Source organism: Bufo bufo, chromosome 1 (genome assembly GCF_905171765.1).
Source record: "Bufo bufo chromosome 1, aBufBuf1.1, whole genome shotgun sequence".
NCBI lineage: Eukaryota > Metazoa > Chordata > Amphibia > Anura > Bufonidae > Bufo > Bufo bufo.
Window position 1 is genome coordinate 467,098,500 of NC_053389.1, and position 12,786 is coordinate 467,111,285.

The 12,786-nt window shown below is 39.6% G+C and overlaps 1 protein-coding gene across 1 annotated transcript in view; it reads right to left on the bottom strand.

The window, feature by feature from the left end:
• The window catches only part of KERA (keratocan), a 36,859-nt gene extending 26,225 nt beyond the window's left edge, over positions 1-10,634 (bottom strand). The window contains exons 1-2 of the mRNA XM_040408757.1: positions 10,406-10,634; positions 8,332-9,224 (exon numbers count right to left, since the gene is read on the bottom strand). Of these exons, the coding sequence (XP_040264691.1) occupies positions 8,332-9,217 (886 nt within the window). The 5' untranslated portion in view covers positions 9,218-9,224; positions 10,406-10,634. The remainder of the gene's footprint in view (positions 1-8,331; positions 9,225-10,405) is intronic.
• Between the last annotated feature and the right edge of the window lie 2,152 nt (positions 10,635-12,786).

The window sequence follows — 12,786 nt, forward strand, 5'->3', positions numbered from 1 at the left end:
GCAGTGCTCTATTGAATCTGGTAATCTCTAATGATGCAGAGCTTGTTGGAAATGTTACTGTTCGAGAAACACTAGGTAATAGTGACCACAATATAATTATATTCCCCCTAAATTATAAAAAGCAAATTCTGTCAGGCAGAGCAAAAACACTGAATTTTAAAAAGGCTAATTTCCCTGGGTTGAGGGTAGCATTTTAGAGCATAGACTGGGAGCAGCTACTGTCACATAATATTAATGAGTATAAATGGGAGAGCTATTAATCCACATTGAGTAATTTATTCCTCTAGGTAACAAGTATAAACGGCCAAAATTAAACCCTCCATGGCTTATAGCTACTGAAAAATAGGCAATACATTACAAAAAAGGGCAATTAACAAATACAAATCTGAGGGGTCAGCTGTAGATTTTGAAGTTTACAAAGGCCTTAATCAAATCTGTAAAAAGGAGATCAAATTTGCAAAAATACAAAATGAACAGCAGGTGGCAAAAGAGAGCAAATCAAATTAAATATATAAATGTTAAAAAACCAAGGTCTGAGCAGGTAGGAGTCCTAAATAATGGTAAAAGGGGGTTAGTCACTGAAGATAACGAAAAGGCAGAGTTAATAAATGTGTTTTTAGCTCTGTATATACAAAAGAAAATAAAGGAGCTGATATCTCTGGTGCTGGGGCTGTTAGTACATCCAATAATACTCAATTGGCTAACTGTAGATATGGTCCAAGCTAAATTAAATAAGGTAAATGTGAACAAGGCTCCAGGTCCAGATGGATTACACCCAAGAGTTCTTAAAGAGCTCAGTTCAATCATTGATGTGCCCCTGTTTATAATTTTTTAAGATTCTCTAGATACTGGTACAGTGCCAAGTGATTGGCGCAAGGCAAATATGGTGCCCATATTCAAAAAAGGATCTAGGTCCTCCACAGGTAATTATAGACCAGTTAGTTTAACTTCTCTTGTGGGAAAAATGTTTGAAGGACTCTTAAGGGACTATATACAGTAGTATGTGACTGCAAATAATATTATAACATGGGTTTAAAAAGGACAGAAGTTGTCAGACTAACCTGATTTGTTTTTATGAGGAGGTGAGTAGAAGCCTGGACAGAGGGGTAGCTGTGGATGTAGTGTTTCTGTATTTTGCAAAGGCTTTTGATACTGTCTCTCATAGACGTTTAATAGGTAAAGTAAGGTCTATAGGCTTGGAAAGTATAGTTTGTAATTGGATTGAAAACTGGCTGAATGACCGTGTCCAGAGAGTTGTGGTCAATGATTCCTATTCAGAATGGTCCCAGGTTATAAGTGGTGTGCCCCAGGGATCAGTGCTGGGTCCTCTATTATTTAATTTCTTAATGATATCGAGGACGAGATTAATAACACCATTTCTATTTTTGCAGATGACACTAAGCTATGTGGTACTGTGCAGTCTATGGAAGATGTCCATAAAATACAAGCTGACTTGAACACTCTGAGTGATTGGGCATCAACTTGGCAAATGACGTTCAATGTGGATAAATGTAAAGTTATGTATCTTGGTAGTAATAATCTCTGTGCTTCATATGTCCTAGGGGATGTAACACTGAGAGAGTCACTTATAGAGAAGGATTTGGGTGTCCTTGTCGATCGTAGATTAAATAACAGCATACAATGTCAATCAGCTGCTTTTAAGGCGACCAGGATATTGTCATGCATTAAATGAGGCATGGACTCGCGGGGCAGGGATGTAATACTACCACTCTACAAAACGTTGGTGCAGCCTCATCCTGGAATATGCAGTTCAGTTCTGGGCACCAGTACATAGAAAGGACGCTCTGCAGCTGGAAAAAGTACAGAGAAGAGCGACTAAACTAATAAGGGCTTAGTTATGAAGAAAGCTTAAAATAATTAAATCTATTTAGTCTTGAGAAGAGACATCTAAGGGGGGACATGATTAACCTATACAAATATATAAATGTGCCATACAAAAAATACAGTGAAAAACTGTTCCATGTAAAATGTGCTCAAAAGACAAGGGTGCACTGCCTCCGACTGGAGAAGAAAAAGTTCAGTCTCCAGAAGCGTCAAAGCTTCTTTACTGTAAGAACTGTGAATCTGCGGAATAGAATTCCTTAGGACGTGCTCATAGCAGGAACAGTGGACAGTTTTAAAAAAGGGTTTAGATAAATTCTTGAAAGTAAATGACATTAATGCTTATGAAAATGTGTAGAAATCTGAGTCTAACTTCCTTCTGGGATTCGTGTCCCCACCTTTCCCTTGGTTGAACTTGATGGACTTATGTCTTTTTTCAACCGTATTAACTATGTACCCATGTGATGTCCCAGGCTCTCCATAGGTACTGCTAGGTGGAGATTTCAGCCCTGGACAACCCCTTTAACCAATCTGTAGGCCTAGGAGTACATAAACTCACTCAAATACATGTGCTGCTTGTTTTCCATAAGGCAAGCACAAAGTATATATTTAGATGAGAATAAAACTTGGATTTACATTTGTTATTTAATTCACCTGTCTGTGTCACAGATGGAAAAGAAAAATTAAATGCTGTTAAGCAGAAACACACTGAAAATGAGAAAAACTGGACCACTAAAAGTACAGTGTACTAAAGTAACACTGATCATTTAGGTTCTTGTGGCCATTTCACAGATAAAGATAGCAAAAATGCTACTTGTAACGTAATGTAGTACTGGATAGTGATGAGCGGCAGGGGTCATATTCGAATTCGGGATATTTCGCGAATATTTTGTAGAATATTCGTTGAAAATTCACAAATTCGAAAATTCACAATTTTTTTTTTTTACTCAAAAAATCGGAAAGGTAATGATTGTGTAATATGCAAATTTTCGTATTCGAATTTTTTATTGAGAATTTTTCAATTTACAACTATTAGACAAAGAAGATTATAGCACTATATTAGCTAAATTGCTCTATATTCGATTTTTTTCGAATATTCTCTATAGTGCTATAACTTAGTTTTTTCGAATATTCGTAATATTCTAAAACAAGAATATAGCGAATATTCTAAAAAAACGAATATAGAGCAAAATTCGCAAACACTACTACTCCTAAAGTCAAGTATATTGCAGCCTTCTTATTGGCCCACAAGCTAGAAGCAGTGAGGGATCATGTGTACTGATAAAAAAAAAAAAATCGAAAAGAAATTCGAAAAAAAAATCCAAAAAAAAAAATCCAAAAAAAAAATCTAAATTACGAATATATGTAACTATATTCGAAATATTCACAAATTTTCGAAGTACCTATATTCGCGATAAAAATTCGAAATTCGAATATTTGTGATCAACACTAGTACTGGATCACAAATTAAAAAAGTTTAATAATGCATTTTTGTTTGCTGCTCTGTCACAGATGACAGAACACTGAAATAATATGACACTGAATGTGGTCATGTCTTAAATCTTAAAAAAAGAATCCTAAATTTACAGTGCAATCTATCAATGGTGTACTTGCTGCCTAGGTCTTCTGCACTTCTGACTATGGCACTCTGACACCATACAAGTTCTCAGAATTGTAGCTAGGTAACTAGGCTTTCTTTAATCTTGGATAAAGTCTCAGTTTGCTTCCATAGCACTGGTCACTCTCCATTCTGTAAATGCTACCTTAGTGCTAATGCACTAACATTTGGTGGTTGGAATTATTTGTAGCATGATTTAAAGGGCACTTCTGACTGACAGTTATTACAACCATACGCAGAGATATATTGTAAAGGAATTCTTTAATATGGATTACCATAACGTTTATGCAGCTTCCTGGAATACGGTACCTTGTAGAAAAAGAAATCAAGAAATATTGAATGCTAAACAAATTAAACATTGCCTATTATGTTTGGAGTGAGCTAGATGGCATCTCTAGTAAAAAAAAAAAGGAATGAAATCTTTAAACTCAGTCCGGTATGTCTCACTTTGTGTAACGGAAGTGGATGTGGATCTGCTGTGCCTATCAAACATATTTGACTTGGAGCTACTCCTAAGTGCATTATCTAAGTAGCCATCCTTGGTTTTCACCCTACAACCCCTATACAAGGATCTGGACTTCGCTGCTGGGGAACCACCAGGCTGAAACCTATTAGAGTAGTCTCCGTTCAGAAGATTGCTGATCCAGGTTGGTCAAAACAAACCCATGTGAAACAGATCAGGCAAAACTGTAGTGATGGACAGACTGAGCTCAGGACAGGCAGAGTTTGTGAAATACAAAGTCAGTCACAGGGTCAGGCAGTGACGTGCCTAGGGTGTTTGGCACCCGGGGCAGGTCCTTTCTCTGGCACCCCCCCCCCCCAATACTTAAAAAAAAATTGTACCCCCTCACAGTAGTATTGCCCTCATTGTACAACCTTGACCGTAGTTTTGTACAGATGTGTGCTCCCTCACAGTAGTTATTCCCACATTGTGTCCTCTCACAGTAGTTATGCCCACATTGTGCCCCCTCACAGTAATAATCCCCATTGTGCCCTCCTCACAGTAATAATCCCCATTGTGTCCCCTTCATAGTAATAATCCCCATTGTGCCCCCTTTATAGTAATAATGCCCACTGTGCCCCCTTCATAGTAATAATGCCCATTTTGCCACTTCACAGTAATAATGCCCATTGTGCCATCTTAATAGTAGTAATCCCCACTGTGCTAGTAATGCCCTCTGTGCCCCCATCATAGTACAAATCCCCATTGTGCCCCCTTCACAGTAATATTGCCCACTGTGCCCCCTCCATAGTAGAAATTCCCATTGTGCCCCCTTCACATTAGTAATGCCCTCTGTGCCCTCAGCCCCCAGCTGTTTGAAGAGAGAGCAGCGCTCATATGAGAGCTGCTTTCTCTGTTTTGTTCACCTGCTCGCCGTAGCATTTGCAGTGATGTGCAGGTAAACAGAGCAGAGAAGGCAGCACTCATACAAAAAAAAAGTGGACAACCCCTTTAAAGACATACTTGAAAAACATTACATACAGCGCTACAGAACATACAGGGTCATACAGCGCCACATACCTCTTACATCCAGTGACTTCTCTTCTCTGATGTAGATATTCTCTTTCCTCTTCCTCTCCTGTTAGACCAGACCACCATGGAGACTTTTTTCAGCCACGCCTCGCTCTCTGCAGAGTTTAACAGACATCTTACTTTCCTACTTTTCCATCATCCTCCCACCTTCTCAATACCCCATCCTGCCACCCCCAATGCTGTGTCCACTGTGTTCCCCAATACTTTCCTGCAGAAACAGTCCCCCTGAAAATACTGGTACTACACAGATGTACAAAAACACCCCTTTATATTGTGGCTAGTAATTAAAAAAAAACACCTTCCTTTCAGATCAGACCCCCATATAAAACCCTAAATGAGATCCCCCAATCTCAGACCAAGCCCCTTTTAGACCTCTATATCAGACCCCATATAAGACTCCAGTTTTAAACCTCAGATCAGACCCCCATTAGACCTCCATATAAAACCCCAACCCAATATGAGACCTCAGATAAGACCGCCATATAAGACCCCCATTAGACCTCCAGACCCACATATCAGACCTTAGACCAGACCCCCATATCAGACCTCCAGACCCCTATCAGACCTCCAGACTTCCACTAGACCTCCAGACCCCCATATCTGACCCCATTAGACCTCCAGACCCCATTAGACCTCCAGACCCCCAATCAGACCCCCATTAGACCTCTAGACCCCCCAGTCAGACCTCCATACCCCCAATCAGACCCCCATTAGACCTCTAAACCCCCCAGTCAGACCTCCATACCCTCAATCAGACCCCCATTAGACCTCCAGACCTCCATTAGACCTCCAGACCCCCCATTCAGACCTCCAGACCCCCAATCAGACCCCCATTAGACCTCTAGACCCCCCAGTCAAAAGTCCAGACCCCAATCAGACCCCTATTAGACCAATAGACCCCCCAGTCAGACCTCCAGACGCCCCATTAGACCTCTAGACCCCCAATCAGACCCCCATTAGACCTCCATACCCCCAATCAGACCCCCATTAGACCTCCAGACCCCCAGTCAGACCTCCATACCCCCAATCAGACCCCCATTAGACCTTCAGACCTCCATTAGACCTCCAGACCCCCCCAGTCAGACCTCCATACCCCCAATCAGACCCCCATTAGACCTCTATACCCCCCAAGTCAGACCTTCATACCCCCAATCAGACTCCTATTAGACCTCTAGACCCCACAGTCAGACCTACATAACACCAATCAGACCCCCATTAGACCTCCATTAGATCTCCAGACCCCCCAGTCAGACCTCCAGACCCCAATCAGACACCCATTAGACCTCTAGAACACCCAGTAAGTTCTCCAGACCCCCAATCAGACCCCCATTAGACCTCCAGACCCCGCAGTCAGACCTCCAGACCCCTAATCAGACCCATATTAGACCTCTAGACCCCCGAGTCAGACTTCCAGACCCCCAATCAGACCCACATTAGACCTCCATACCCTCAATCAGACCCCCATTAGACCTCCAGACCCCATTAGACTTTCAGACCCCCAAACAGACCCCCAGTCAGACTTCAAGACCCCTTATTAGACCACTCCAGACCCCCCAGTCAGACCTCCTGACCCCCCCAGTCAGACCACTCCAGACCCCCCATTGACCACTCCAGACCCCCATTAGACCTCTCCAGACCCCCCAGCAGACCTCTATATCAGACCTCATATCAGACTGTAAAATTATAAAGTCACTTACCTCTGAGCTCTCCTGTCACCACTCTCCCTGTCTTGGCTGTCTTCTCTTCTCAGGACCCACGCTGCAGTCACCTGACCTCCTGCAGCGTCAGGTCAGAGTGCACTCTGTACGTCCTGATGCTGCAGGCAGCCAGGACACAGCAGCGTCGGCCCTAAGAAGAGCGAGCAGAAGGAGCGGTAAGTACTGGACAGCACTTCTCTCCCCCTCCTCCTGCAGACTAGTGAGCGCTTCCATTATAGAAGCGCTCACTAGTATTCCCTTTATAAGATGCACTGCATCTTATAAAGGGAAAAACAATGAGCGCTTCCATCTGTATTGATGGAAACGCTCATTGCTCCCTGGCACCCCCCTGAGAGCTGGCTCAGCCGGCACCAGGGGTGGAAAGCCCCCCTTTCCCCCCCGCACCTTGGCACACCACTGGGGTCAGGATGGTAGCTCAAGGTTATTATGAAGTTCAGGCAGAAATCAGGCCAAGCAGCAAAGTCTCAAATCCAAAGTTCAAGGAAAAGTCATAACACAGGCAAACAAACAAGGATTGTACACTTTTGCATGACACTAGAATATCAGAACCTATTGCTCAGACCTATTACACAGGTGAAGGTGTCTTAAAGTCTCTAAGGTGGGCAACCATTGGCTAGAGAAAAGTAAGGTGCGGGTCGGCCGTTTAGGGAGAGCATACGTGAGTGCACCCTACAGGTGGAGAGAGGTGAGGCTGGCAGGAAGGAGAAGGCCCCAGCCCGCATGGAGTGGCAGTACTATGGAGATGCCTGCTCGGAATAGGCACTGCTAGAAGCACAGAGTGACGGACTGGGTGAGCTTTCCATCTGCCACAGATGTGCCAGAGAATCTGCATTAACATTAGCCCTATAGTCATTAAAAAGCACTTGTTAACAAAAAATGCAATACAATTTGCAGACAGCATGTTATAAAGCAGTAGAAGCTGAGCGGATTGATATATACGTTTGTGGGAAAAGAGTTGTTGTAGATTTTAAAATCTGTAGCACAGCCATTCTGCACAGATTTTTTCCACTGCATATTAATATGATATGATATAACCAATTCACTTACATTTTATGAATTACTCCATATGATAAGTTCTTAACAAATCCTGAATTTGAAAATGCCTAAATGGGTAAATGTTGCACCAGCTGTTGTATCTGAAAAAATCTTACATAGAAATAATTTTTATAGTAAATCTTCAGTGGCGTTGCGTCATGTTTAGACTGTTTTGCCAAAATACTGCTTTTGAGTTGCTCACAATTAGGGAGGAGCGAATAACGGATGGATCCGTTATGCTGGTCATAGACTTCTATTATGACGGAATGCATAACGGAATGCCTCTAAAGGCATTCCGTCATGGAATTGCATTATGGTCCGTGGTAACAGAATCCATAATGCAATTCACCATATACCGAACCCAAACTCGAACTTCAAAACTTAAAGTTCGCTCATCCCTATTCACAATCATGATTATAATACCTATACTAGTGAACTTTGATGTATTATATCATTCTTAGGCCTAAAGCATTGCACCTGTTTCCATATCATTATTCACTAGACCTTCTGGTTTCAGTTACACCTGATACTCTTAAAGATTCATCCTCAAGTATTTGTTACCATACAGTAAAAAAATTACTTACTTTTAATCTTGTTGTGATCAAGATAAAGGCGCTCCAGATGGCCATTAACAGGGGGCAGAGTTGCTAGTTCATTGTGTGACAACTGCAAGTCTAGGAGGGAAGTTACATTAAATACATTTGCTGGTATACCCTTGTCAGATAACTTGTTGTAGTTGAGCCTAATAAATGAGATTCTTGGCACATTATTAAAGTAGTCGTCAGGTATTGACTCAATATTATTCTTGTCTAAATACAATTGTACGGTATTAGAAGGTAGGCCTGCTGGCATTTTCTTAAGTTCATTTTTGGCCACATTGAGCTGCATCAGATTTTTGAGTCCTGCAAATGCATCATCTTGAAAGGAACCATCTTTGAGCTTGTTCTGATGTAAATCCAGTAAAGTAAGGTTTTCTAAATTGCTAAAAACACCTTCAGGAATCTTTGAGATTTTATTTTTTGCTAAACGAAGTTGTTCTAAGCTGCTTGGTAATGGGGCAGGCACTTCTTCTAAATCATTGTCCTCTAGAAACAGGTAAAGTACATTCTTCATTGCTCCAAAGAAATTATTTTCAATACTTTGACTTGTGATTTTATTTTTGTTTAAATTGATCCACCTAAGTTGTGTAGCGTTGGAAAATTGCTTTTCGTTAAGCGACTCAATTTCATTGTTTTGCAGATACAAGTACCAAATTCTTGACGGGATGCGAGGAACTTCTTTCAAACCTTTGTTTTCACAGTATAAGGCACGTGGAAAGCTAGGAGGGCAAGAACACTCTTTTGGACAGTCATTGGAAAGCAAATAAGCAGGTTCCAGGTCAAAATAGTCATAAACTTGATTTTCAACAGCAGTAAAAAAAATAGTGGCCACAAAAAGTATAACCGTTCTACGAAAGATATGTGTGTCCATTGTCGACCTTAAAAATGATAATGAATAATGTTATTTACATTTTGACAATGGAAGTCTCCAACTCTATAATTACATTTTTAGCAACTATATTTCCATTGTGAAATCATTTGATTTGGTATTGCATGCAGGCCTTACTTTATATGCCTGTGACACTGCCTTGTAAATGTCTGCAGTGTATTGTAAACATTAAACCTCATTCAGAAGACCAGATGTTTTAATCTTTACATCACAGTCAACTTGAGCTTGAATGAACTCACTACATCATCTAATGTCTTTTTTTTCATAGTCCCAAAAGGTTTACAATGAAAGGCTCTTTATTGTTTTAAATTTCCATGAATGAGTGTGATGTGTGGGTAGTGGAATTAATCTAATAGGAACATAGACAACAGAAATTAACTCTTTTAAATCAAGGAGGATTTCTCAAATGTATTCACATGTTATGCCTTTCCATCCTCCAGCCTGAAAATTCATCTGGATAGCAGTTTCAATAAATATGCTTTGAGATCAAAGGGCATTCAGACAGCTGTTTCTGGTGTATGACTCTAAAAACCTGGAATAAACTATGAGAATACTTGCCCTCCAGCTATATGAATACCCCTAGACAAACAATCATTTTAATCATATCTTTGAGCATGTTGCTTTGCTTAAATTGTAATTGTAAGTAACAGAATGGGGAAAAGGTTAAAACACAAAAATTACATTAATTGGGTTTTCTATCTATTTATCTTTTGTATCTATCTATCTATCTATTTATTTATCTATCTATCTGGTAATGTGGTACAAATAAATAAAATGGTTAAAAAAATACTGTATATTAAAAAAAAATACAGAAACCAAAAAGTACTACATGCTATTTAAAATAAATGAGTAAAGTTTAACATCCTTTATACATGATATTAGCTTTCTGAACATCCCATTCTTATTCTGTAAATTAAGCTCAATCCCAATGAAATACTGCTGTTTCATTAATGATGCCTATCTATTATACATCAACATCTCATCAAGTGACTTACACAAGCAGGGTCACGTGAATAACAGTTCTACATGTCATTTGACAATACAAGTATTTCCAAATCTGGATTCTCTCCAAAAACAACTATATGAACAAACATTATTACCATGCTTAAACTGATTAGAGCTGTAATTCAAAGTATTATAGTCCTAGCTATAACATTGTGAAATATTTACCTTTTATATGTGGAATGTAGATGTTCTTCCTCACACTTGTTGATGCCTCTTAGGATTCACCTTAAAGTGGAAACTCTTGGCTCTTAGCAGAATGTTTTGATCATGTCCTTTGAGATTTAACTGCCTCTTACATCAACTCTTCTCTTATTACACTCACAAGTTGCTTCTTAAGTTACTTGGATAATGTAATCATAGCCATTGTGCCTGCTCAGCTGATGTTTTAGGCTTACCTCTTATTTCCTGACTGTTCAGTTGGTTTGTGTCGCTCCCTGGTCAGACTATGACAGAAGTAAAATGCCTAAGTTTATGAATGCTGACTACCTATTACATATGCACCAGTGACTACAACAGTTAACCCATAAAGCAGCTTTAGACATTTAAGCACCTAGGAGGACATGCTGGGATTTTAAATAAGTTGCTGCAGAGAACATGTACTAATCTGTTTTATCATTCAAAAATTGGTACAAATTTAAGCCTGTTACCGTAGTATATTACTTGTAAAGAAATAATACATTTCAATAAAGTAAAATGCGTGCTTATTAACAAAATGCTATTGGTGTGTATAGAGTAAATAGTTTATATTGTATATATCTAATCTGGAGCAATTGTGTATGTTTAGTGAAACTTTGGGCAGAACCTGTGACAGATGACGTTTATTGTAAGATATTGTGTAAAGATATTTATGCCTTTAAACCAAGTAAAAAATACAATAAGTATCACAAAAACCTAATGACCAACATGCTGGTGTGTGTCTCTATCTTAACCCTTTCCCGAAATGTAACATATATGTATGGTGCACTTATCAGGTGGGAAAAGGAACTGTTGCTAACAGCCAGGCCCCTACTATATCCGTGGGCATTAGTGAGAACTCGGATGCCGGTAGATTAAACCCTGAGATGCTGTGGTCAATGCTGACCACAGCATCTAAGAGGCTTGTAGATGTATAGGCTCCCTCTCTGCCCGTTGGCTCCCCACAATGCAATCACGGGGTGCCAATGGTTTTCATAGCACCTGAAAGCTTTACAAAGGTCTTTGGTCCTGCCATGTACAGAAGTTCAGGTTGGGTCTTATAGGCAATTGTCAATGTACTGCATTGAAACAGCGATAAGACCCTCAAAATTTGAAGTCCCATAGTGGGACTAAAATAAAAACAGTTTTATAAATAATAGGTTTCAAGTGTAAAAAAAAGCCCCCTTCCCCTCATCAAGCCATTTAATTTTTTGTAATTAACAATTTAATTAATTTTGTTAAAAAACAAAAAAATAGACATATTAGTCTGCCGTCTGTAACAACTAGCTCTAGAAAAATATCACAAGATCTACCCCATTAGGTGAACGTCATAAAAAGTAAATAGAAACTATTAAACAACAGCCAATTTTTTCGTCACCTTGTCTCCCAGAAAAACATAATATGAAGCAATCCAAAACATTTTATGTACCCCAAAACAGCAAAAATGAAAATGTCAACTCATCCCATGAAAAACCCTCACACAAGACCGTTGCCAGAATTTTTTTTAAAAATATGGCCCTCACCTCAGAAAATAACACAAAAAGCATGATTTTTTTTTCAAAAATGCTTTAATTGTGTAAAAGTAGCAAAACTTTAAAAATCCCTCAAATTAATAGGTCTTTAATCATAGTTTCCAGTAAGCATGAATTTTTCCCACACAGTGTATGCCACATTAACAAAACCCAAAACTCAATGGCATAATTGCTGCGTTTTCTTTATCTGCTTCCTAAAAAGTGAGATAAAAACTTACATGTATCCCATACATGGTGCCCAAGAATCATTCCAGAAAAACCTGCCCTACAAAAACATAATGGTGCTCCTTCCCTTCTGAGTCCTGCAATGTGCCCATACAGCAGTTTCCGACCACATATGAGGTGTTGCCTTATTTAGGAGAAAATGGGTAAGAAATTGCGCTGTGCTTTTTCTCTTGTTTTCCCTTGTGAAAATGAAAATGTGGGCTAAAGCAAAATTTTATTGGGAAAAAATGTAATAATTAATTTCCATAGCCAAATGTCTCTAAATCCAATGAAACGCCTTGAGGGATGAAGTTTCCAAAGTGGGCCACTGTTTGGAGGTACATTAGGGTCTCTTCAAATGAGACATGATGTCCGAAAACCATCCCAGCAAAATCTGCATTCCAAAAGTCAAATGGCGCTCCTTCCCTTCTGAACCCTGTAGTGTGCCTATACAAGACAGGTTTATTATCACATATAGGGTGTTTCTGTATTTAGGAAAAAATGGGTAAGAAATTGGGGAGTAATTTTTCTCTGGTTACCCCTTGCAAAAATAAAAAAGTTGCTGCTAAAGCAAAATTTTATTGGAAGAAATAAAATTCTTCATTTTCATAGCCAAGTGTCTCTAAATTCAATGAA